We start from the raw sequence: 25520 nt of genomic DNA on the forward strand, positions 1-25520 counted from the left end.
TTGTCTGCACCAATTTTTATTTATTTCCCTCTCCTTTCTACATTTAGTAATTGGAATGCTACTGTAAGAAAGAGCTTTCTCTCCTCTACCATTAGTTTATTTCCTTATTATGTCAGTATAGACTCATGGATATTTATTTTATTCTGTGGGTTAAAATTCAACACTATTGTTACCCAGTTTGTTGCTCAAATTGTTCCAGCTGTGGCCGGTGGGAGCTCCTGCAGGTTGGCTCCTGTGTGTCTCTGACATGCCTCCATCCTTTTCCTGAGCATTCCCTCACTTTCGACACTACGAGATGCTTAAGTCAAGAGGAGCATCTTGTATTTTCCCTGTCCCAGCCCTCAAAATAATCCTTCTCTCAGAAGTCTCCAGAACATGACTGACTCTCTTTCTTTTGTGCATAGACACATATACTTATTATCCGCCAAGTATGTATTAGGGATCCGCTGAGTGCCAGGCATGGTGCCTAGTTCCCGACATTCATAATGGCTCCGAGGAAGTTAAGTGCCTTGACCAAGGTCACCCAGGTGAGAGGCCATCAGGATTGGGATTGTGTCTGCTGGTGGCGGAGCTTGTTCCCTGAAGCATGACTGTGTGTGAGCGCTCTGTCAACATACTTGCGTAATACTGAATGTATGCAGGTGACAAGAAAAACCACACGTGCAGGACACGATGTAGGCAGCATTATGCTTTCTCTGTCGGTCATTAGTACAGGACTACGGGTGCCCAGCCCTCCTTTCTCTGAGGTAATGATGGCCTTCATTATGTTTTATGCGGCATTAATTACCCAAAGCAGTAGCTGTTGGAAAGTAAACAACCTGTAAATCTTGGCTGGCCGGGGAGGGCAGTTGCCTCCTGTTCTTGGGAACACCGTGATCCGGGCAGGAGGCCCTGCTCTGGGTTCCGCTCGCTGGGCAGAGCCGCTCTGCAGGAGAGCCTGGTGGGCATGGCCCCGGGGGAGGCAAGCAGGGGTAGGCCTGCTGGGGCAGCGCCTGTGTCACAGCAGCGGGGTGGGTATTCCCCACTCCGCTACCTGAGACAGTTGGGCGAAAACTCACTTAGTAGCCACACAGCAGCCAGGTGGAGTCATCCCTACTTGGGGGCATGTCCCAGCTTGACTGCCTCCTGGCTTCGTGACCTTGGATGGCCTTGGGCAGCCAGCTCACTCACTGCGTGGAGCCATTGTGAAGGCTGGAGAGAGTTCACTTGCACAGCACCAAATATAGTGGCTGGTGCACGGGTGGAGGTCAGTCCAGGAGGGCGCATTTAACACTTGTTGCTTGGAAATAGTAGTTGGAACTAATACTTGTTGAGTACTTATTACATGCCAGGCTGAAAGTACATTATCTCATGTAATCTTCACAACCGTGCTGCAAGGAGCACTGCAGATGTAGAGAGTGAGATGCAGAGAGGTTCATGAATGTGCCAGGATGTGGGAGGAGCCGACTCAACCACAGGGTGTCTGACCTGACCTTGGATCCCCTGTCCCCTCTGGTCATGGGCCGGGTCACAGGCTGCTGAGCGTTTGCCACTAACGTACAGTGCTGCCTCCACACGTCAGTACCTCTCTGGGCCTTGGTTTCCTCACCTCTAAAATGGGCACAGCCATATTGTACTTGTGGGTCCTCAGGGTGTCCTCCCAGAGAGACACTGGGTTGGAAGGACCTCTGATCTCATTTGCATGTGTTTGGTGTTCTGTTCATTGAATGAGGACTGTTTTCCCCAAGTGCCTGATTGGCTTTTGGGTGCCAGCCTAACACGGGAATAAAAAATACCGATCCTTGTCCCTGTGGACATCTGTTACATGCTTAGAACAGTATGAGGTACCCCCCTCACCTTTGTTTTGTATTTTTTGCAAGTTCACATGTAATATATTCCTAGTTTTTAAAAAAAGTTTATGCTAAAGATGTATATAATTTAGAGGGAAAGGTTCTTCTCTATCCACTGTTAGATGCATATGTTAGACTCACAAATATAGGGGTATGTGTGTAACATTTTAAAATAAAAGTATAATCACACTGTGTACATATTATTTAGCACTTTTTTAATGGGGTAGTTAGATCGCAGGCTGTGTGTATTTGCAGTTTTGATGGGTATTGTCAAAATGCCCAATAGGCTGTGACGTAATATCTCCCACCTCCAGCCGGTGTGAGCGCCTGTTTCCCCATCTTTTATTCTTGTGGGATGTTAGCAATCTTTTAAACTTTTGCCAGTCTGACAGGCGTTATTTTCATTTGGCATTTCTTTGACCATTAGGGAAGTTGAGCATCTTTTCATGCTCTTCTTGGTTTGGCTGACTAGTTCCAGCTCTGTTATTTGCTGTAGGGAATTTATATCAAATTCTGCCACCACTAATTAAAAGCCCATCACGTGCTACTGTGCAGGGGCTGGTGTGTGTGCATGTGCGCAGATTTTTTCAGGTAAACTGGTTGCTGGCCTGTCCTCGAGATTTTCCAGTCCAGTTGGGGAACTACAACTTATTCATCACGGAAGACAGCTGAGGGGCAAAGTTGCAGATGCCCAAAGAAGCTGGAGGAAGGAAGAATGAACATTACATAAAATTTCAAATTTCAGTGTCCATAAATAAAGTTTTATTGGAACACAGCCATGGCGATTCATTCATGTATTGTCTATGGCTGCTTCCTTGTTATAGTTGCAGAGCCCAGTAGTTGCGACAGAGATCTTACGGCCCACAGCTGAAAATAGTCACTGGCTGGCCCATCACAGAGAGTTTGGTGATGCCTGGGCTAGAAGACATGAGCTGTTGTTCCCGCATGAGGGAAGAGGGAGGAAACAAAGGTTTGTTGAGCACCTGCCCGGGGCAGGCACAGTGTAGAGTGCCATACATGTGTATTTCATTTCGTTTTCCTTGGAAAAGTTTTCTCTGCTATCCCTTATTCTCGTTGCTCTCCTTCCCCCATTTCTGTGTGGGGTGCAGGTGAGGCAGGGCAAAGGGATGGACGCTGGGCCCAGTCCGAAGGTTGGGGTAGAGGGAAACTTCCCCAAGTGTGGCTGGGGCTCCCCGCTGAGCCTCAGTCCAGCTGAGGCGCCCCCACCGCTCCCCACGGGCTGTGCTCAGCTGGCCACTGCTGGTGGGTTTGGAGCCTGTGACCACCCCAGGCACTGGCTCCTCTGGCTAGGCTGGTGGCCTCCTGTGGAAGGCTCGTTTATGTCACCAAGTGCTGACCTGGGGCTCCTCCCCTGCTTTAAAAGGCCTTTAACGACTCCAAAGTAGAAGATGGAGCCAGGGGTATTGGAAAGAATTATCTGGAAGGTTTGGGGAGGCTATGGTAAGGCCTACCAGCTGGTAGGACCCCCTGCACGGTCTACCAGCGCTCGCACTGCAGGGAGATTTTGAGGTCCAGCCAAAGACTTACCGTGTGCCATCTTTGCTGGATGCACCTTCAGTCCTCGAGCAACCCTCTGCGTTAAGTACCAGGGTTGTCCACTTTTTGGAGGTGTGGAAACTGATGCTCACAAATGGAGCCATTTACCCAAAAGTAAGCGGTGGGCCTGATGTGTGCCCAGGCTCCAAACCTGGGTGCTGACCAGGTTCCCGAGGTAGTTTTAGGAGTGCATAGAAGAACAGCGGTAGCTGCATATCTAGATAACTTTTACAATCACTGTTTATTTATGGCATAGGATTATGATTTTCTATAGGGATGTATGATATACACTTAAAAAAAATTAAGTTTAAAAAGTGAGTTGGTAAAAATCATTATTATTGAGGGCAGTTTTTAATTTTAGTGGCAAAATTGTGGGGTAGTGTGTGAATGAGTGGGATGAATACTATCCCTGCTCGTGTCTTGGGCTGTCCTGCACCCAGCATGTCACTGGCACAAAGGCGGTAGTGGTGGAAGTGTACAGTCACTGCTGAGCAGTGGACCCCAAGAGTCCTTCCCTCTAAGGTGGGGCTGGAGAGTCAGAAACACACAGCCATAATGCAACACGGAATGACTACCGACTCCAGTAGTCTTTCCCCACTCAATTGTGTGTGCGTGTGTGTGTGTGTAATATTTTAATTTCAAATCGATTGAATATTACAGAATATTCAATATACAAAATATTACAGAAATAAGAGAACAAATACTCATGTGCCCAACATAGTTTTTACAACCTTGCCAAATTTGCTTCTGATTTTACTTTTTTATAGTCCTGTTGCCTTTCCTCCTCCCCAGAAGTAAAACCAGTGTTGTGAAATTGGTGTTGGTTTGAATTCCCAAGCACATTCTTAAATTTTTACTCCTTGCATAGTCAGCCATAAAAATGAACAGTATTATTTTGCATGTCTTCAAACTTTAAGTAGTTTTTTTGTATATATCATCATGTACCTTTTTTATTTAATAATGTTTCTGAGATTTCTCCATGTTGATATGTCTCTAGAGTGTTCATTTTAAGTGTTGTGTGCTATTCCATTGTAGGTGAATTAACAGAATTAACGTATCTCTTCTCCTGTGGCTGGATATGTATGTTGTTGACAGTTTCTCCCTGTAATGAGCAGTTTTTGCCCGCCTCCCAGTGCACATCAAGTGCTTCCTTAGGATATGTTTCTAAAACTGGATTTACTTGACTGAAGGGCTTGTACGTTCTCAGCCTAACTCTTTTTAGCCAAACTCGTCTTCAAAATGGTTACGTCTATATAATAGTTCCATCTCTACATTCTCATAAACACTTGACACTGTCAAACTGTCATTTTTGCCCCTCTGATGGATGTAAGATGGCGCTTTATTTTACTTTGCCTTATTTTGAATACTTATAGAAACCAGCATCTTTTCATGTGTTTGTTGATCATTTTCTGTTTCCATAGGGTGACCACATGTCCCAAGTCAGTCTCCACTTATAGGGACTATATAATTATTATTTTTTAAATTTTTAAATTATTTTTCTAAAGATTTTATTGGGGAATTGGGGAAGGAGAACAGCCAAGTTGTCCTTCAATCTTAGTGGTGGAGGGCACAGCTTGGTCAGCTCCAAGTTCAGTCGCCATCCAGCCACCCATAGGCAGCTCGCGGCCGCTCAGTTCAAGGTACCGTGTTCAATCTTAGTTGCAGGTGGGCATAGCCCACCATCCCATGCAAGAGTCGAACCAGCAGCCTTGTTGTTAGCAGCGCATGCTCTAACCACTGAGCCATCTGGGCAGCAGCTCAGCTCAAGGTGCCATGTTCAGTCTTAGTTGCAGGTGAGCATAGCCCATCATCCCATGTAGGAGTTGAACCGGCAGCCTTGTTGTTAGGAGCACGTGCTCTCACCAGCTAAGCCATCCTGCCACCTATTGGCAACTCAGCAGCAGCTCAGCTTGGGCACAGCTCACTGGCCCATGTGGGAATCGAACCGGCGACCCTCTTGCTCAGAGCTTGCGCTCTTAACCAACTGAGCCACTTGGCCGGCCCAGGACTATATAATTATTAATAGCACTCCTGGCATTTAAAAATGTGTCTCAATATAAATTTTTAACATAGTTTTCCTCTATGATAGAAAGGACATAATTTTTCATTTGTGTATGTGTTTCTAGTTTAAGAAATCCTTTCCTACCCACAGTCCTAAAATTCTCATATTTTCTTTAGAAATGTTAAGGTTTTTCTTTTATTTTATGGCTTTCAGTCACTTAGAATTAATTTATAATATATGGTGTGAAATTTATGGGATTTATTTTTTCTATATGGATAACCAGTCATCCTGCACTCTTAAAAAGCTATCTTTTTTCTCACTGCCATAGATCAAGTTTCCAAGTATCTGAAAATCTGTTTGTGGGCTCCATGTACTTTTCTAGTGGTGTGTTTGTTCCCATGCCAAAAATGACATGGTTTTAATTACTGTAACCTTATAGTTTGTTCAGAGTATTTTAGGAACATGTATTTCATGGAGACTAGTTTATCAGGAGGAAACAAGTATAATACCATATGTCACAGTGTTGTTACATATCCACATGGACCTCTAAGGTCCCCCTTGGTTCAGAGAACTGAGGTTATGGGGCATTAAGGATTTGAGCCTCAAAGGAAGAGTGGGGGGGGGGGTTAGGTGTGTAGAAGAGGATCACAAAATAAAATGAATATCAAGAAATTTAGGAGAAATGTAATAGATGGACTCCTTGAATATTAGAATCAGAAGGACCCTTTGAAGTAACTAGACATTGTGTGGAGTAGTTTGGCTAAGTGATCAGTCCTTGGAGTCAGAGATACCATCCAGGTTTGATCTTCAATAAGATACTTAGTCTCTCTGGATCTTAACTTCTTTATCTATAAAATGGGGGCAGTAATGGGTTTTCCTCATGGATCGTTTTTTGTTTTTTTTTTAAAGATTTTATTGGGGAATTGGGGGAGGGGAACAGACAAGTTGCTGTCCTTTTGTTCTTCAGTCTAGTTGTGAAGGACATCATTTCACTGGCCCATTTTAGTATTATTGCGCTCTTCCTGGGTGAGGCAGTTGCTCACTGGCCATTGGGCGGCCGCTCCTGAAAGCTCACGCCTGCTGCTGGCCAGCTCCACTGCAGCCTAAAACGATGCCGGCAACTCACAGCAGCCCAGCTCCAGGTCGAGCTGTTGTTCAACATTTTAGATGTAGAGGGCACAGCATCGCTGGCCCTCATGTGGGATCCAAACCTGGGCCTTGCTGCTCAGAGCTGGCATCCCAAGCCAACTGGCAACCAACATGCCACTTGGCCGGCCCTCCTCATGGGTTGTTGAGAGGACTAAATGAAATAATGCACATAGTGGGTTTGGTAATGTCCTGATGCATAGCTGGACAATAGCTAACTGGTAGTTATTTGTTACCCTATTTCCTTGATTCTAAGACCAATTTTATTTTCTTTCTCCACATTTCACAATTCTGAAATGAGAGCAGGCTTTACTATCATTTTCTGTAGTGATTTGTTTTTCCTCCCCGGTCATTGTTCAGACTATAGGAAACAGTCACCGACAAGCTAAGTTGGTCATCCTAGAACTCATCTTTATTGCTAGTCCTAAATGGGAGAAGGAAGGAGAAAAACACCATCTTAACTTGGGATGGCCATGGCTGGGTGCTTTTCATGCCATAAGACGCTGTAGGCAAACCTTCTTCAGTGTGCAAAATGGAATCCGATGCCTTCTAGAAAGGAGTTGAAAGGATCATGTAGAGCTACAGGTGTCTTCTGACCAGCAAACAACACCCACCACATAGGATGTGGCAAAGAATGTGGTAGGTTCTGGAAACAGATTTAGTTTTTGCTCCTGGCTCTGCCACTTACCAGCGGTGTGTTTGTCCAAGTCAGGTAACCTCTCTCAGCTGCTGCTTCCTTCTGTCAGTGGGGCTCATAATCTTAAATGATCCCTTTGACATGTTCTGAGATTTGGGTGACTTAATACCCGAAAACACTTTGCCACTGTGTAAGCCCCTAGTAGATGAAAGCTGTTAGTTATTGTTCCCTAGAGGCAAGCCTCTCTCCTACTACCTCCTTGCTATAGTTTTTTTTTTTTTAATTGGGTAACAGTGCGTTTTTTCCTGGACCCATCAGCTCCAAGTCAAGTCATTGTCTTTCAGTCTAGTTGCAGAGGCACAGCTCACTGGCCCATGTGGGAATCGAACCGGCATGCGCTCCAACCAACTGAGCCACCCAGCTGCTCTCCTTGCTGTAGTTTTACTTAGGATTGCTTTCTTATTCGTTATTCCCCTCAACTAGCAAAATCCTGCCCACTCTTCAAAACCCATCTCTAATGTTATCTCCTTGCTCAAACCTTTTTCAGCATTCTTGCTTCCCATTCCTGATGAGTATTGCCTGTCTCTTTGAGGGATTTTTCAAATTCTGCTTATGTTGGTATTTTTGTTGTGCTCTTTGGTGTACCCCAAAAGATTGTTAATCCTTTGAGGGCAGGAGTATGTCGTACTTTTGCAAACCCTGCAGTCCTAGCACAGAGTGGCATTGCAAAGAATTTGAAATCACATTTAAGCTTTTGCTAAATACCTATTATGTGTCAAACAGTACAGTGGTAAGCAAAACAGACAGTCTGTGCCTTCACAGAGCCCACTTTCCATGGCTCCCATGCGTGCCCCAAGATGACCCGGCTTAGCCTGTGTGCCTCAGGTCAATTCAGCTTTCCTGACCTCGCTCATCAGCTAGTGTGTGTCCATGACCAGGGGTCTTCTGGATGGTGCTGTGGTGTGTGAGAGTGGAGGCCAGTGTGTTGTCACTGAGGCAGGCAAGTGGAGGGAGGCTAGACGTCTGTCCTGCCCGAGGCCTGAGAGAGTCAGGGATGTGGGGAGTGGCTGGGATGGTTTCTAGCATATGCCTGCAGGAAGAACAGTTGAGGAAGGGAGATTCTGTGGGGAAGTGCCTGGGTCAGGTCTGTGCTGCTGGTGGAGGAGGCCGTGACCCTGGGCCTAAAGCCCCACTTCATAGAACTGCTCTGTATGGGACAGGAGGTGCTTCCTGCTGGGCATAAGCTGAGGTTGCCCTGCAGAGTCCGGGGTCAGTATTAATTGGGCCCTGGAGTGCCTGAAAACCCACATAATGACCACTTGGGCCTTGGGCTTCATGCCACCACTTGTTACATTCTTCCTTGGGGAGGTGGAGGACACTGGAAAAACCAGTTAGGGTGTGAGAGGCTCCATTTTATGTTGCTGTCAAGAGAGTGTTGGCTCAGGAGCCTGAAAATGTAGGTTAAAAATCTGGCTTTTTCAGAAAGCCAGAAGTGTCAATTAGGTCAGCAAGACCCTTGTATGAGTTGCGTCTTCTGAACCAGCAAGTGGGCAGGACAACAGTTTGGGGTTCACGTGTCTTCCCTGTAATGTGATATGCCCGGAGCCTCATCCTGAGCAGTGCTGGGCCCTGGTATTTTCATGAAGTGCCCGCTGGTCCTGTAAGATGGGCTGGTCAAAGCGGGGTGGAGGGGAGGGGTCCCACCTTGCCGAGAAGGGAGGTTCGCTGAGTGGGTATGTCTGGGCTCGGCCGGCTTCGTTTCCAGGCCTGGGGGGAGCTGTGGTGATGAGCGCGCTGACACACAGCGCGTGTCCATCTGCCATCTCCACGTCCTAGGATTTGCATGGCATTTGGCACGTAGTTGTTGCTCAGCAGATATTTGGGATGAATGATTTAATTTCATGTTCTTTGCCCATTCTGTTATTCATTGTGTGTATGTGTGTGTGTGGAGGTGATGTTTTAGTTTCCTGTGACTGCTTCAACAGATTATTGCAAACATGTTGGTTGAAAACAACTGAAGTTGATTCTCTCACAGTTCTGGGGAGGGGGGGGTGCAAGTCGTAAAGCCACCAGGGCCATGCTCTGTCTGGGGACTTTCAGGGTGAATCTGCTCTTTGTCTCTTCCAGCCTTTGGTGGCTCCAGGCAGTCCTTGGCTCGTGGCGGTATCACTCCCATCTCTGCTCTTATGTTCATGTGACCGCCTCTTCTTTCTGTCTCCTCTGTGTGTCTCTTCCAAGGACATTTGTCATTGGACTTAGAGACATCCAGGACAATCCAGGATGATCTCCTTATCTCAGTATTCTTAACTCAATTGCATCTGCAAAGACTCTTTTTTTTCTAAATATAAGGTAACACTCACAGGTTCTGAAGATTAGGGTATAGACATATTTTGGGGCAGTGGTGGTGGCACCATTCAACTCACTAGAAGGGGTCTTAGTATTTTTCTAATCATTTCCCTTTTAGTTATTTTAAGACTGTTAGCCACTGGGTTATAAAGATTTTAATATAGCTAGATTCACCTTTTCCCTCATGATTTTAGGTTGACAAAGGGCTTCTCTACTGACCAAGAAGTTAAAATAAAACCTTAGGAAATTAACTTTTTAATCAGTGGCAATGTATTTTGATATCTGCTATGAGGTGAGGGTCTTAACTTTGAAAAACATAGCTAATCTCTGTGTGAAAAAAATCATACACCTGTACACATAAATACATATAAAAAGAGAAAAAACCTGTAAAACCCAGGGAAATATGAATAAGGTTCTGGGTTTAGTTAATTATATTGTGCCATTTTCAATTTCCTGGTACCACGACTGGTGGAAGCTGGGGGCTGGGTACTGGGGACCTTTCTTAATTTCTTGTGAGTCTATCATTATTTAAAATTTTTTTTAAATACCTAATCAGATTTACCAATACCAATGACTAAATCATTTGTTCTATTATTTGTGAAACATCCTTTGTTAAATTATGATATATGCTAGGGTGTTTTAAAGTTGTGGTTAAACTTTATTTAACTTGGGAAAAATTGACATCATTGGATATATGGTCTTCCTCTCTAGAAACATAGTATGTCCCATTTATTCAAATTATATTTGATCTTCCAATAAAAGGTGTGTAGTTTTCTTCAGGTGATTCATAGATACTTTCATGTTTGTTGTTATTATGGATGGATATTTTTTCCATTTATATTCTTTAACCAGCTTGTACTGGTTATATGTTACCAAATGGAATCCCCACACCCTTTTAAATACATGAAATTCTTTTAACTTGGGAAAATGCTTTTCATTCTGCAATTAGAGACAATGTTTAACAGGCTTTTATTCATTCCTTTGAACCTGCTCTCAGGAAGGACATGGTCAGTTGTTTACTCTAATGTGGATTTAAGTAGCTGTGTTCTCCATTCAGGTGTATGGTGGACATTCTTTTTAGAGAAATATGAAGTTATGTTCCATAAATTTAATGCTAAATATATTTTGTTAGACTAGATTTCTTTGAAAATTATAGAGGTTCTGTCTCTCACGGGGTCATGTGGTGTGCTACTTGGGGTGCCCTAGGCCCAAAGGCTGGCTGGCCAAATGGGGTTGTCCAGTGCAGAGGGTGCTCGGAGCTTGCCATGGACTTTCTTCTCTGCTTTGCTCCGTGGCCATGAGGCCTGGGCGGGCACTGAGGAGGCTGAGAAGGCTTCTAGCTGCGTGATCCCCAATTTGAAAACACTCAGAAATGGGAAATGGACTATTAATGCTCCAACAGGTCAGTCTTATGAAATCCGACTATTGGAGAACCGGAAGCTAGGAGACTTTCAAGATCTGAACACAAAGTATGTCAAGGTAAGTCTGGCGGGCGCTCTCCCTCCCTGTATGGTTGGTTGGGGCCTCAGGCCCTGGGCGTGCTGTGGGGGGTCAGCAGTAGCCTGGGGTTTTAGGAAGAGCCCCAGAGGGAGAGTGGGTTCCTGTTCTTGGTAAGATGTTGTCCGAGGGGACTAAGGTAGGCCGGCAGCGTAGCAAGCCAGAGTGGTGTGGGCTGATGGACCAGGCTCTGGGTTCCAGCCTGGCTTTGCCACTTACTTAACTTTCATGAGCTTCCATTTGCTCATCTGCACAAAAGGGTTTATAAGGGTTTTAGCCATGTGTGTTAAGCACTTTGTACTTGTGGAAAGAAGGGTAGTTGTAACTATTCTTACTGTTGTTAGTGTCGTTGGGGTTCTGCAGAGGGAGCGGGGTAGCACATGGGGCTGGAGAGCCGGGACAGAAGGCGCCAGGAGGAGTGGCCTTGAAGGGCAGGGGGAGTGCCCCGGCTCAGAAGGTGAGGGCAGCGGTTCCTCTTGGCACTCTCTTGGCCCCCACACTCATCCGTCCCCTGCCGGCCTCCCTTCCCCAGAGCATCATCCGTGTGGTTTTCCACGACCGCCGTCTGCAGTACACAGAGCACCAGCAGCTAGAGGGCTGGCGGTGGAGCCGGCCTGGGGACAGGATCCTGGACATCGGTGAGTCTCCCGGGCCAGGACAGGCCAAAGGCGCCCCGCACGTTGGGGTTCTTCCTGGACATCATGTGGACCTGTATCTGTGAGGGCATCTTAGCATACTTCTGTCTTGTGTGAAGCCCGTGGGAGTGGACCTGCCTCCAGGGGGTGCCGCCAGGGCTTTGCAGAAGGACTTCGCTAAGTGATAAAGGGAAGGCCGAGCACCACAGAGATGCAATAGCAATGGAACCTTGGGGGCTCGGGCACTGGTCCATAGTCCTTTATCCACAGCCCTCCGGGCCAGATGGGTTCTAGGATTCAGAAGTTAGGATGGCAGCAGGGTGCAGTGTGCAAACCCGGAGCACGGGGAAGGCCTCCAGCAGGCAGTCCAGCACAGCTCTTTTTGCAGCAGACTAAAATGACGGTTTACATGAAATGGCGTAAAGATGAAATAGCTTCATGGCAATTCAAGTCAGGCTTTCTGTCAAACAAGTTTCAAAACTATTGGGATTTCAACTTGTGGCTAAGGAATTTGGACCTGTAATGAGAGTCCTTCCCTCAATATTTGGGAGTGGCTGACAATTGCACTTTTGTGTGTGTGTATGTGTGTGCAGATATTCCACTGTCTGTTGGTATCTTGGACCCCAGGGCCAGCCCGACCCAGCTGAATGCAGTCGAGTTTTTGTGGGACCCTTCGAAGAGAGCCTCTGCGTTCATTCAGGTAAGTAGGAGGGAGCTGGCCCTCTGTGGCGGAAGCCAGAGCTTTGGGGCCCATTTTTCAGTCCCTCAAAACCATCCCTTCTGCAGGGCCCTGCCGGGCTCCTGTTTGTTGCAAGGAAGGAGGCCGAAGGGGAGGAAGTGTGGAGTGTTACATAATCAGAGCTAGTTGGTCACAGGGCTGGGAAAAGGACTGGAATATTTTAGAATCCTATGTGGGTTTTGCTTATGAATATGTAAGCTTGTTGTAAAACAAGCATTTCCTGGAATGAATAATTTGAAGTAAAAAATGTTCCATAATAGTTTGTTCTTAAAAATACATAATTATCAAGCCCCTGGTGTGGGTCCACCCTTGGGGTAAACGTGACAGAAGATAGAGTTGGCTAAAAGGCATGGCCACTGCTACATTTCGGGGCTTGCTCCTGGCTCTCTCACTCGCTGGGTATCCCCTTTTTGAGTGTCTTAGTTTCCTCACTGGTCTTACAAATCAGATAATGAACCTAAAGCCATTAATAGTGTCTGGTCCATCATAGTCACTCAGTAGACGTTAGTGAGCATTTTTCCCCCGTAATTGTAGTATTCTCACTGTATTTGAAAATTATTACAGTATTATCATATTATTATAATAACATATTATGTTAGTCCGACAAATTGTATTATAACAATAAATATATATCAAGTACCTTTTATGTAGCAGGTACTTACAGAAATGGTTCCAGCCTTCTGGTCATGCTTCTGGCCTGGCCCGAATAACCTGGACAGCAGGCCGTTAGGGACTGAGCTGTGGTCCCTGCTCTGTAGTCTGTAGGATTTGCCAAGGGAGAGGTCACTGGCTGAGGAACAAGGGTGGGGCTACTGGGGTCAGTGGGCCTAGAGCAATGGTGAGGGTTTAGCTGGTCAGGCAGGGCCTTCGAGGTCAAGGGATACAGGTGGGAGGGCATGTCCTTTGTAGACCGGGCACTGGGGAGGCCATTGGCCCGACAGAGTGGACAGCCTGGGGGCAGCAGGGAGGTTGAGGCAGTCTGCGCCTGACCGGGCAGGATGGGAACCTCCATTTGGGAGGAAGCCCTGGGGAATCCAGAGCCGGCCCTCGCCCCATCGTGCTGTCTGCCCCACGTTTCCCCTTCCAGGTGCACTGTATCAGCACAGAGTTCACGCCAAGGAAGCATGGGGGTGAGAAGGGAGTGCCTTTTCGAGTGCAGATTGATACATTTAAGCAGAACGAGAATGGGGAGTACACCGAGCACTTGCACTCAGCCAGCTGCCAGATCAAGGTGTTCAAGGTAGGACGGCCGCGCTATGCCCTCCTGTGCCCACGTGCCCATGGGTCCGCCTCTGCTCACCCGCTCTGGACAGTGATGCCAACACAGTCTCCTGGTTCCATGTGGAGGCCCAGCAAGGAGCTGGGCGTCCCTTAGCCCGGGTTCCCACCTGTGCTCCTGATAAGCACAGGCTGTGTGTCCAGCCTGACAGGCCTGCCCGCTCAGGGCATCCTTTCCAGGGTGGCACCTCCTCAGCTTTCATCATCACAGATGTCGTGCTCACCTCTCCTTTATAAGAATGATTGGATTTACACAGTTTTAGATTTTCGTTTTCCTTCCAAGGAAGCACTTGGACTTTCCTCACGAGAAAAGACTAGAACTGAGCCATTTATCTCTCTGGTGCCGCCTGCAGAGCCTGGTGCACAGTGAGCACTTGGCAATAACTTGGGGAACATGCCAGTCACAGCATCTGTAGAAGCACAGCCAGAGCTGATGGGTCTGCATGTGGGAGACCACACAGCCAGGCTGCCGGCTCATCCGCAGCGATAGGACCTGGCCACCCGAGGCTGTGGGCAGAGGCTTCCTAGGCCTGGCTGGGCTCTGTGGATGGGATGCTTTGGTTAGTGATGCCACCTGGGTGGGAGGGAGAGGTGGTGGCAGGATTGAGTTTGTCTTTCCTGCAAAAATAGCAGCCCTCAGAAACCTGCTTTAGGATTCTGAAGACTTGAAATCGACCTCCAAGGGAAGCTGAGCCTCTCCACGTTGTCTCTTGTTGCTGCTGTAACCAGTTGCCACACGTTTAGTGGTTTACAATGACACCCATTTGTTGTGCTTCAGTGCTGGAGCTCAGAAGTCTGAAATGGGTCTCACTGGGCTACAGTCAAGGTTTCAGCAGGCTTCTCTCCTTTCTGGAGGCTCAGGGGAGAATGTCCTTCCTGGCCTTTTCCAGCCTCTCCAGGCCTCTGCAGTCCTTGGCTCGTGGCCCCTCCCTCCATCTTCAGAGCCAGCAAGAGAGGGCTGAACCCTGTCGCACTGCGTTACGCTTACTTTTCCCTTCCTCTTCCACTTTAAGGGCCGTGTGATTACAGGGGGCCCACCGGGGTGATCCAGGATAATCTTCCTATTTTAATCTCACACAATTAGCAGTCTTTATTTATTTATTTATTTATTTTAAGCTGAGCCACCCTGCCACCTGTTGGCAGCTTAGAGGCTGCTCAGCTCGGGCTGGGAATCGAACCGCTGTTGCTCAGAGCTCAAACTCTTGAGCGAGCTCTTAACCAACTGAGCCACTCGGCCAGCCCTCAATTAGCAGTCTTAATGCCATGACAGCTTATCCCTTTTGCCACGTAAGGTAACACCCTCACAGGTCCTGGTGATTAGGACTAGTTCTTTGCAGACCACGGTGCAGTGGGCATTGCAGCCTCTGGTCTTACTGCCTGTGCAGGATCTCGTGATTCTGGTTCACCATGGCCATCTCCATAACTGCACTGCTGGGGGTCTTTCTCTGTCCTCCATTTATGTCTGTCTCCTCATCATGTACAGACCACACCCACCCTCAGGTAGTGGTTCATTTCCTCGTCCAGTGGCATCCGGTGTAATCCGCTGTCCTCACAGCGTGTGCCCTGGTGCCCCAACACTGTGCTCAGCAGTGAGAGAGAGGAACAGGGTGGGGTCTCTACAGCCATGGAGCACCTGTCCTTCACGTGGCCCCCACTAGCTCCCCTTCCTGCACCTTGAGGCAGGAGCTCGGTCAGCAGTGAGGGCCCTGCCGCCAGGCTTCTTGACCACACACCACTTTTTATTTGGGGACTAGGGCCAGAAGCTGCCGAGTCTGAGTGACCCAAGGAAGGCCTTAGCACCTCCTGCAGGGGATAGGATCCCCTATCACAGGAAACTGTCTCCTCAGAATGCCTGAGGAAGCGTGACCACCCACCCACCCATGCCTGTTCACAGAAGCAATTCAAACAAAACAAAAAAAGGTATTTGCAAGCACCAGGTATAGTCCAGCCAAACTGACCGTCACTCTTCCACCCCTGGTCTCCTCAGTTCCTGGGAAGCCCCCGGCTTCTTGGAGTTGTGCCCTGGGGCTCTGTGTGGGGTATCAGGGCCTCTGAAAGAGACGGCAGGGCTCCTCTCTGACTGGCTGGCTCCCTGTAGGTGTCACTGTGGCTAAGTGCCATCCTACCCTTGGCTGCCCCCAGGCTCGGCTTGCTAACGAATGCTGCCTTCCTTTGTGGCTTCTGGGCCTCTTTTCAGGAACAGGAGCTATGAGGTGGAGCAGGTGATGGGGTATGGTGGCCGCATACCCGGCTCTCGCACTGAACACTGGATCTGTCATTCATGTCCTCATATGATCCCCTGCAAACATGCCTGTCTAGTGTGGGCATCACTCTGAACACTGTTTCCTAAAATTTCTTGAGCTGGGAGCCAGAAGCTGTACTCTGAGGAAGGTACACACAGGATGAAAATTCTTAAAGGTGTCATTGAGCCCGAGACTGAATTTTGGTCCTGACTGTTCTGCCCACCATGTGTGTATATGTAGTAAAACTGCTCAGTCCTAGAGCTGCTTGAAATCTTGATGTCTGAACTCATCAACCTCACTGTGAACTCCTAGGAGGAGTGAGTCCAGAAGGTTCCCATTGGCCAGCCTAACAGGGCCCGCCTGGCAGTGGTGCGTACCTGGGGTCTCTCACCTGGATGCTTTACCTGGTCTGCACTTGGTTCCTCTACAGTCTCGATGAATCACTTGAGCCTCAGTTTCCTCACGGGTAAATGAGGGGAATAATAGTCCCTGTGAGGTCTGGACACCTGCAAGTTCCTCAGGTTTGCTGGTGCCTAGCATAGGCTCAGTCAGGGTGGAGACCTCACCTTGCATACGGAGTGTGAACTGGGAGCAGCAGGCGTCCTGGGAGTTGGGGGCGTGGAAGCCTTCCTGGGGTATCCAGAATCGCACAGCCTGCAGGCTTCGGCCAAACCCTGGCCAGCAGCCCCTGGCTTCTTCACTTCCTCTGCTCTCCATTGGTAACCTGACGAGTGCATTAGGAGTTGTTGTGGCTCCTATAAGCAAGTGGCCATTGGTAAAGATCATCTTTTCCAGGCAATGCCCTGTGAGCAGTCTGGTTGCAGGACCCTGTAGCAGGCTCTGCGTTCCCTCAGAGGGGGAAGGGTTCCAGGCAGGAAGACCATGTGTTTGATGCCTACAAAGTGAGAGAGATGCTGTCTTGTCTGTGAGATCCTGCCTGGCCTTCTGTGCCTCAGGGGAGGCTGGAGTGTGCAGGCTTTGGGGGCCACCGCTCAGCCCTGATCTTCCACCAATAGCCGCCTCTGCCTACTTTGGACTAATTGGACCTCTGTGCTCTGCATTTGTAGCCAAAGGGAGCTGACCGGAAACAAAAGACGGACCGGGAGAAGATGGAGAAGAGAACCGCCCAAGAGAAGGAGAAGTACCAGCCATCCTATGAAACCACCATTCTCACTGAGGTGAGCCTCCCAGGGCCTTCTGCCAGGAGTGGGCCAGTGGCGCTGTGTGGTTAGATTCTTGGGAAATTGCCCACCTTGGGTGAGTGCTTCTTTTGAGAGCACCCATTAAATTGTGGTGTGTTCCCAGGTCTGGAGCTGTGTTCATCTGATAGGGCCCACTGGCCAGAAACGTGTTTCAGAAATAACTTCTAGCTCTCTGCTGCCATTTGCACTTTTCAAAATCAGGGCATTCATTTTTAAAACAGGTCAGAGGTCTAAAATTCAAAAGGTGGAAGAGTGTACATCAGAAAATATCTCTCCCAACACTGTCCCAGCCTCTCGTCCCAGCATCTCTGGTTTCTCCTGTATCTAGCCCAACTTTCTCTGCAAATGAAGCCAGTTCATACTCATTTTTTTTTACACCAATAGTGTACATAGATGTACTGTTCTGCAGCTTGCTTTCTTTATTTAGTAGTATATGTTGCCGTCTCTGCCTTAACTGCTCATAAAGAGCTTTGTAGTTATTTATCCAGCTGCATCCCCTTCTCTGGTGGATGGCCTGTGGCTGGACATTTGGTTGTTTCCAGGCTCTCACCTTTTCAGAAGGGGTGCCGTGAAGAACCTTGTGCCGGAGACGTTCTGCACATGGAAAGAAGGTCTGCACGCCTCCATTCTTGGAGTGGGAGCTCTGGGTCACATGGTGTGAGCACTTGCTATTTTGTTGTTTGGATAGATATTGGAAGGCATGTTCTCTTAACCCTGATGCCAACGCCAGCCTGGTCCATCCATCCTTCTGTCCAGGGTGCTTCTGAGATGCTTCCATCACAGGTCACTGCTAGTGCCGCCTTTTTTTAACCAAGCTCTGTTTGTTTTTTTTAAAAAAACCAACTATTCCCTCTGTGTTCTGCAATCAGCCAACTCATAGATTTTGGTGTGTGTTCACTGAATAACTTAACTTGCTCAGAAGGCCCTCCACAGATGCGTGAGGCCCAGCAGTGTCCATGGTGGGGTTAAGGCTGTGTGAAGAGTGAGGCCCAAGCACAGAGCATCTAAGAAGACAGTGGCCTGGTCCTGGCTGATGTGCTGTGTGTGCGTGTGCACACACACATATGCAGAAGGGTGTTTGCAATAAGACAGTATGGAAGCTAATTTTGCAGCCTGGACAGATGTGCACTGGAGTTTATTTGAGGATAACAGTGGCCAGAGAGCACAGGTGCATGAAGAACCCTGCCCCCACCCCCACCTCGGCAGCAAAGCAGTGCCCGCACTGTGCTGTGTGGATTAGAGCTCAGACCAGCGCGTTTTTCCCAAGCCTCGTTTCTGCCTGTGCTGGTGACGCTGCCCCCACTGTCCTCCAGGCCCGTCTCTTCCTTTCCACCCCTGCCTCTCCTGTGACTGCCTTGGTGGAGGAGAGGTCTATGTGCGTTATGCCACAGCCATCCAAGTCCTTGCCACAGTGTGGTGTGGTCGGTCGGAATCCCCACCTGGCCCGTGACCTTGGGAAGTGACGGTTCCCCTTTATCAGCTTGTCAGCTTTCCTCCCTTAGCATTTACACCAACAAATTCCAGCCCACCGTCATACCACAGGTAAATGTTTACCAACCCTGTGGTTCTTCCACGGGTGACAGCAGATCTTTAGGAATGCTTCAAATTGGCCCTCTCCAGAGATGTGTCATCACAGGGAAGGGAGGAAATGAATACTTTGTGCACTGGCATTCCCCAACAGGCCAAACCTGTGTGTCTTTGGTTCCTTTAGGACACTCACATATGTTCATTTTTGGCTTCTGCACAAGAAGTTCCTTGAGGTTGTGGATCATCACATCTCTGTGTTTCTCTGTGTCCCTTAGCTCCTAGCAGGGTGCCTGCAGTGTAATAAATACTCAGAGGGTTGTGCTGAAGGGCAGCTGCTCTTGGTCAACGTGAAGGTGCCTCTCCTGTGCACTGAGGACCCTCTGCACATTCAGTTTTCAAATAACGCAAGTTTTAATACTGAACTTCACTGATGATTTTTTGTTTGGGAGTTGTCTGTGGTCCATCCAGTGCACCCTATTTCATGCATTTGTACCCATTTGTCTGCACCAGGAAAAGCTGCTTGCAGGCAGCTGGCCTGTTTTGTTTTTCTCTCTCTTTTCCTGGGGGCCCAGGAATCATGTGTCAGAGGATGTTTCCCTCTTTGGTGTGACGACCAGGAAGCTCACAGAGACACATATAATGCTTTGCTTACTCCCAGATGACCTACTGAGCACTAGGTCTCTGCTGCTATATTTGATTCTTTGGTGTGCCCTAGTAACTCACCTGTCCTGGCTCATGTGGGCACCTGATAAATGCAAATTGCGTGTTGAAGGGGCACTTGCACGCATTGACTTTAGTGGATCTTGCATGGGAGGGCCCAACGTGCCTGGGGTCAGCACTTTGCCAGACCCAGATTCTCTGGAGTCCACTGCGGTCAGGTCACTGCTGCCCTGTGCTCTATTCCCGCAGTGCTCTCCATGGCCTGATGTGCCCTACCAGGTGAACAGCGCCCCATCCCCAAGCTACAACGGCTCTCCAAACAGCTTCGGCCTCGGCGAAGGGTATGTGACTTTTCTCCCTTTGCACTCTCTGGGATGATGATGGGTATGGGCTCCTTTTCTGGTCTTCTTCTCTGTGTCTTCTCTCCTTTTGCAGCCTGGCATCAATTGGGGTTTCAGGGTGGCTAACTGGTGTTGCATTCACACCGTTTTTAGCATTTGTACAGGTTTTTGTGCTTAAACACACTTCATATGAATGTCTGGTAGGGCAGCAACTCAGAACCCACCTTTCCCTCCAGTAAAGGTAGGGCTGGTCAGCGGGGCCGTGGGTCAGTGTCGTGAGAGGGCCTGCCAGGCACCTCTGGAAGAAAGCCATGCCTCCTAGACAGATAGGGCCTTGGCAAGCAAATGTGTGGGTGGCCACAGGGCTGTGAGGTCCTTCTTGGATCTTTGTGCACATTCACTGGATAGTGTGGGTCAGGTCAGGTCAAGTCAGGATGCCCACGTCCCTGGTAACACAGAAGCAGCCTCACCGCAGGTTACCTAGCCCTGCAAATGCATAGGTTGTGCTGACAGCAAGGTGACAGTAGTGCAGGGGCTGGCGGGCAGCTGTCCAGCCGGTTCCAGGCTGAATGGCACAGGGCCCACCACGTTACCATGGCAGGTCTGCACATCCCGCTCCTGGGGGCGGAGGAGGCAGGGAGAACGCCAGGTGGGTTTAACAGGTTAGTGTGCAGGTTCCTCAAAGCCCAGCTTGGCAGGCCGAGAACTTTGCTAACGGGAAAGCAAGACGTGCTCTTGATTTCCAAGGTGAGGCGAGTCCTTCCTAAGGCGGGGAGACAGAAGAGGTGTCACATTATATTTAGATTCAGGCAGACCCAGTTTTAGATCTGCACCTTTCTGAGGTGTAAGTTCCTTAACTACCTTTCGCCTCGGTCTTGCCACTGTAAAGGGGGTAAGAATTCCACGCAGGGTCAGGGGACATATGTGAAATACCCAGAGCTCCGCAGGCACTTGAAGCGCAGCCGTAGTTACTGACGACTGGTCTAAGGATCATCCCCGTGAGGGTCTTTTTATTTTTTTTCTAATTGTGGTAAACTATGCATAAAGTAAAATTTACTACTGTAACATTTTTAAGTGTATAGTTCAGGCACACGAAGTATGTTCATATTGTAGCATCACCTCTCTCCATGTGGGAAGGTCATCTTTAAATGTATCTTTCTCTCAACTTAAAAACCTAGGTGCTCGAGTCTGTACCTCCCAATGAGGGAGCCCTTGAGGAAGGTTGGCGGGGCGGGCCTCCCTGTGGGGAAAAACCATGAGAATGTTTTTCTCATGGAGGGTGCCAAACTGGGTGCTTGCTCGCTGCACAGTAATTCCCTGAGGGCTACCACTGCCCTTTCCTGTTGCCACGGAGAAAAGGGTTCAGCTGCTTCTGTGGCTACTTCTGTCCATCTCTGAGTCACTGTGGGCACTGCCGGGGTCTCCCTGGCCCAATGCCCCTCCCTCAGGCTGAGGCTGGGCTGGGAGCTCTGAGTAGGAGGGAATTCTGACCAAAACAAACCCAGAACCCTGGGTAGAGGGGTCACACTGGCTGGGAGAACTTCCTGTCCACACCGAAGAGTTAACTAGGGATTTGGAGGGATTGGGTGGTGGCTCCGGCCCTCATTCCTGTGACTCGGGAAATTCTCATTTAAAACAAGCCCCAGAGCTGAGGGAAGGAGAAGTGGCAGGCAGGTGAGGAGACCTTCCCCAGCCCAGAACGCACTCGCTCTAACCACCTTGCCCTCTTCCTTTGCAGCAACAGCTCGCCAACCCATCCCCACCTGGCAGAGGCCCTGACCGTGAGCAGTGATGTAAGTGTGGGGCTCCCTGGCTGCCTCTCTCTGTGCAGACCCTGAGTTGCCATTTCATGGCCTCCTCTCTCTGCCTGCAGCACCTGCTCCCGTCAGCCTCGATCCAGGACGCCCAGCAGTGGCTTCACCGCAACAGGTTCTCGCAGTTCTGCCGGCTGTTCTCCAGCTTCTCAGGTGAGCGCCTCTAGGTTGTGTTTATAACCCACAGGGACCTTGGAAACACTGAGCAAGGCCGGTTACCTTCCAGCATTTGGCCTCAGGGCCTGGGGCTGTGGTTTGTCCTGGGCACCCGGAATGGTGTGGGTCACTTACTCACACTTGCTGACCTGGGCCAAGTGCTACGAGTAGAGGTCCTGCCCCTAGACATTTCCAGTTGAGTGCGGCTTGAAGGGAGGCCCTTCATCAAGATGCCCTCACTTCCGGGTGGGCTCCTGTATGCCCAGGTAGGGCCTCTTAGCCAAGTGGGCCAGCACATACTCAGCAAGCCTCCCTGGCACTTGTCCTACCTAAATGCTGTCCGTCACGTTGTCTCCAGAGCCATGGCTTGGAAGAGGGAAGTGAAGCCACAGGTGAGAGGGAAAGCTGGTTCTTCCTTCTTTAAAAGGTTTTTGAAGCCCTCACTGATGGGTCCGACAGGCAGAAGCCTGAGGCAGGGGCTGTGAGGTACAAAGGTAAACCTTGCCACCAAGTAGAGTCAATCCAGAGCAACATGGGGTAAAGATTTGACCAAAACTAGAAAAGTGGCTCTCAAGGACCTCTGTGATAGTGGGCAGAGAGCACCTAGACCTCTTTCAGCACAGCTGTTCTGAAAACTTCCTGTGTGTTAGGGCTGGAAAGGACAGGGAGGGCCAGACAGGGACCCTGTCCTCTGGGAGCTTGCAGCTTTGAGTCAGCGCAGACACAGGAGCCACCCATTTCAATATAGTGTGATGGGCGGGCTCAGAGGAGGGACCGGACCTGTCCTGGACAGGGGAGGCGACGGGAGGGCTGGCCATCATCTCAAGTAGGGTAGTCAATGTGGGCCTTACTGAGAAGGTGCCGTGAGCAGAGGCTGGAACCAGGCAAGGGGACAAGGCAAGTGGGTACTGGCGGTGGGGGTGGGAGTATTGGCTTTCCAAGCAGAGGGAAAGTGCAGAGGCTGCAAGGTGGGCGCCTGCCAGGTGTGGCCATGGAGCAGAGGACCCAGGGCATTGGGGTTGAGTGGACCGGGGGAGGAGGGGAGGTCAGAGAGGCACTGAGGGGCCCTGGTGGGAAGGTGGAAGGACTTCAGCTTTTACTTGAAGGGAAAATTCTGTGCCTACAGAATTGTACCTAAAACAATGTATTAACTGTGGTAGGAAAGAAGGGATGGAAAAATTTTGACTCAAGGCCAGGTGGCTATTGGCAAGTTTTCAGCAGAAGGCTGACATCATCCTTGTACCTTTAGAAGACTCCACATGGTCACAAGCCTCTAAGGGACTCCCTGGTCTTTGAGGAAGGGACTGCACCCATGTACGAGGATGTTCATAGAGACTTATTCATCATAGTCCCAAACTGGGAGCACCCTGATGCCCTTCAGCAGAGTGGATAAATGAACTGTGGTATATTCGTGCAGTGAATAATACCTAATAATGGGCATGAACAGTCTATAACTCCATACAATAGGAATAAGCCCTTAAACAGAACTTGGGGGGAGGGAGCCAGACATAGAAGAAGAGTATGTACTGTTCAACTCCATTTACATAAAATTCAAAAAACAAGCAAAACTCATCTATACTGTAAGAAGTCAGAACAGTGGTTCCCCAGAGCTGGGGGCGTGGCTGGTGCCAGGGGCCTGAGGGATGCTGGGAATGCTCTGCCTCTTGATCTGTGTGCTAGGTGCACAGGTGCACTTAGGACGGCTGCATCCAGCGAGCTGTGTAGCCTGTATACAGACAAGTGCACATGAAATCAATGCCACACATCCATAAGAGATATGTGCATACACCCTCTGCCAATAAAAAGTGCAGAGGAAGGTGCGGGCAGGCACAGGCTTCTGTAAACGCCTGTCTGTTGTGCTGAGTTTCGTGAATGCCCGTCGTTTAGCTTCTGACATTTCTCGGGCTGTGATCTGATGTTGTTTGGCTCTTTGCTGCTTCTCTCTCCATGGGATGTCTGCTGCCCACTGAAGGTGAGGCTAGCTCTTCCCTGTCCCCTGTCCCTGACCCCCAGTCCCCAGTGCAGGGTCTGCAGTGCTCGGGCATGGAGCCTTTTCTTGATGTCTCATATAACAGGCAGCCCTGCTTATCTACCTGTCCAGGTGCTGACTTGCTAAAGATGTCTCGAGATGATTTGGTCCAGATCTGTGGCCCTGCAGATGGGATCCGGCTCTTCAACGCCATCAAAGGCAGGTGGGTATCAGTTTCCAGTGGAGGCAGGGTGTGGTGGGAAGCTGACAGGGTCTCCGCTGGGGTGCAGGACTCGCGGTGAGAGAGGCGTGGGCCCGGCTCTAGCAGGTGAGTGACATGCTGAGACTGCGATGCAGCCGCCTGCAGCATGCCTGCCTGAAGGCCCCTCCCTCGGCCCCTTAGCCACTTCTCCAGGTTGCCAGACACTTGCACGGTCCTGGGCTTCAAGCTACCTGTAGGGAACCATAGGCTAGTGAGGCTGCTCAGCCTCATTAGTAGGTTTCAGGACGACTGTAGAACAGTGGTGTGTCTAATGTAACTTCCTGCCACCGTGGAAATGTTCTGTGGGGTGCTGCTCAGTCCAGTAACCCTGCTACATGCGGCCGCTGGAGCACTTCATCTGAGGCTACTGTGACTGACAAACTGAGTTTTAAACTTTAATTAATTTTAATGAATTTAGATTCTAATAACACACGGACAGCACAGTTTTAGAGTAAGAGAAAGGGCCTGGGTTTGAGTCCCAGATTTGCCTCTTAGGAGCTTTGCAACTGGGCGAAAGCCCTTCACCCCATGAACCTGTTTCCTCATCAGTAGAATAAGGGTGATGGTCCTCCCTCCCTCATAGGTGGTGTGAGGATGAAACAAGTGATGGGTGTGACGTTCTGAGAATGGTGCCTGGTGCAGAGTAAATCAGAAAAAGTATTTGCTTGTATCACCCTGAAAAGTGCATCATGTCTTGAGATTCGTGTTCTGGGCAGGGCCCCCTCTTGGCCTGGCTGGAATTTTGCTCCTGCCGCCACCATGAAAGGCACTGTGCATCATCACAACCTTCTTTTTTTCCCCTCCTAGTCCTTCCCGTTACTGTATCTACCCCGTGTTCAGGAACATCCTTGAACACCAGATCTTTGTCCCCCATACCTGCTATTTATATTTTCTCCTCCTGCCAGGAATGTGAGGCCAAAGATGACCATTTATGTCTGTCAGGAGCTGGAGCAGAACCGGGTGCCTCTGCAGCAGAAGCGGGATGGCAGTGGGGACAACGGTCTGTGTGGTGAGTCGTGCCGGGCCCTCCCCACCAGCCCAGTCACAGGGGCGGCAAAGGAATGGAAGAAACAACCCAAGTCTGACTGAGGACGTTTCCCCTGATCTGCCTCACTCCAGTTTCTTGCAGGATATGTTTTTGCTAAACTTCATCCTGGGATTGAAATGTTTAAGGTGGAAGGGATCCCCCAGGATATTTGGTCCAATTTACTTATTTTACACCCAGGGAAACAGGCCCAGAGAGGGGATGTGTCCTCCAAAAAGCCACTGAGCTACTCGTGGTGAAATTGGAAGTTGGGCCTTCTGGCGCCCAGGCAGGTGACAAGTGGCACTTGATGTTTGTAATCCCAGGAGCGCTATCTCCTGTGATAGTTCATGGCCGGATGAGTCTGTCATTTGGGTGAGTTGCTGCACAGGGCTGAGGAGCTCAGCTGAGGGGTCCTGGAGTACCTCCGGGGCATGGGACTTCTTTGGGTTTGCAGTTCTTGGGGCAGTTTGAGGAGAGAGGACACAGCTTTGAGGTCAGCTGTCCTTGAATACCAGTGCTGACCATAGCACCTAGTGGCCCTGTGGCCTTGGGCAGGGTACCAGGGCCTGTGCGTCAGCTTCCTCGTGTGTAAAATGAAGATAGCAGCACCTACCCCGTAGAGGTGGGAGGTTTCAGTCAGACACGCATATGGA

The 25520-nt window shown here is 49.4% G+C and overlaps 1 protein-coding gene across 2 annotated transcripts in view; it reads left to right on the top strand.

The window, feature by feature from the left end:
• The window catches only part of TFCP2L1 (transcription factor CP2 like 1), a 50412-nt gene that overhangs the window by 16015 nt on the left and 8877 nt on the right, over positions 1-25520 (top strand). Inside the window, exons 3-12 of one of the 2 annotated variants that reach the window (XM_019667261.1) lie at positions 10920-10996; positions 11547-11652; positions 12243-12349; positions 13476-13628; positions 16977-17087; positions 19548-19639; positions 21378-21432; positions 21513-21606; positions 23711-23801; positions 24746-24849. In XM_019667261.1, coding sequence (XP_019522806.1) covers positions 10920-10996; positions 11547-11652; positions 12243-12349; positions 13476-13628; positions 16977-17087; positions 19548-19639; positions 21378-21432; positions 21513-21606; positions 23711-23801; positions 24746-24849 — 990 coding nt within the window. The remainder of the gene's footprint in view (positions 1-10919; positions 10997-11546; positions 11653-12242; positions 12350-13475; positions 13629-16976; positions 17088-19547; positions 19640-21377; positions 21433-21512; positions 21607-23710; positions 23802-24745; positions 24850-25520) is intronic. The other variant, XM_019667262.1, reaches the window with a different exon arrangement.

Source organism: Hipposideros armiger, unplaced genomic scaffold (genome assembly GCF_001890085.2).
Source record: "Hipposideros armiger isolate ML-2016 unplaced genomic scaffold, ASM189008v1 scaffold_491, whole genome shotgun sequence".
NCBI classification, from domain to species: Eukaryota; Metazoa; Chordata; class Mammalia; order Chiroptera; family Hipposideridae; genus Hipposideros; species Hipposideros armiger.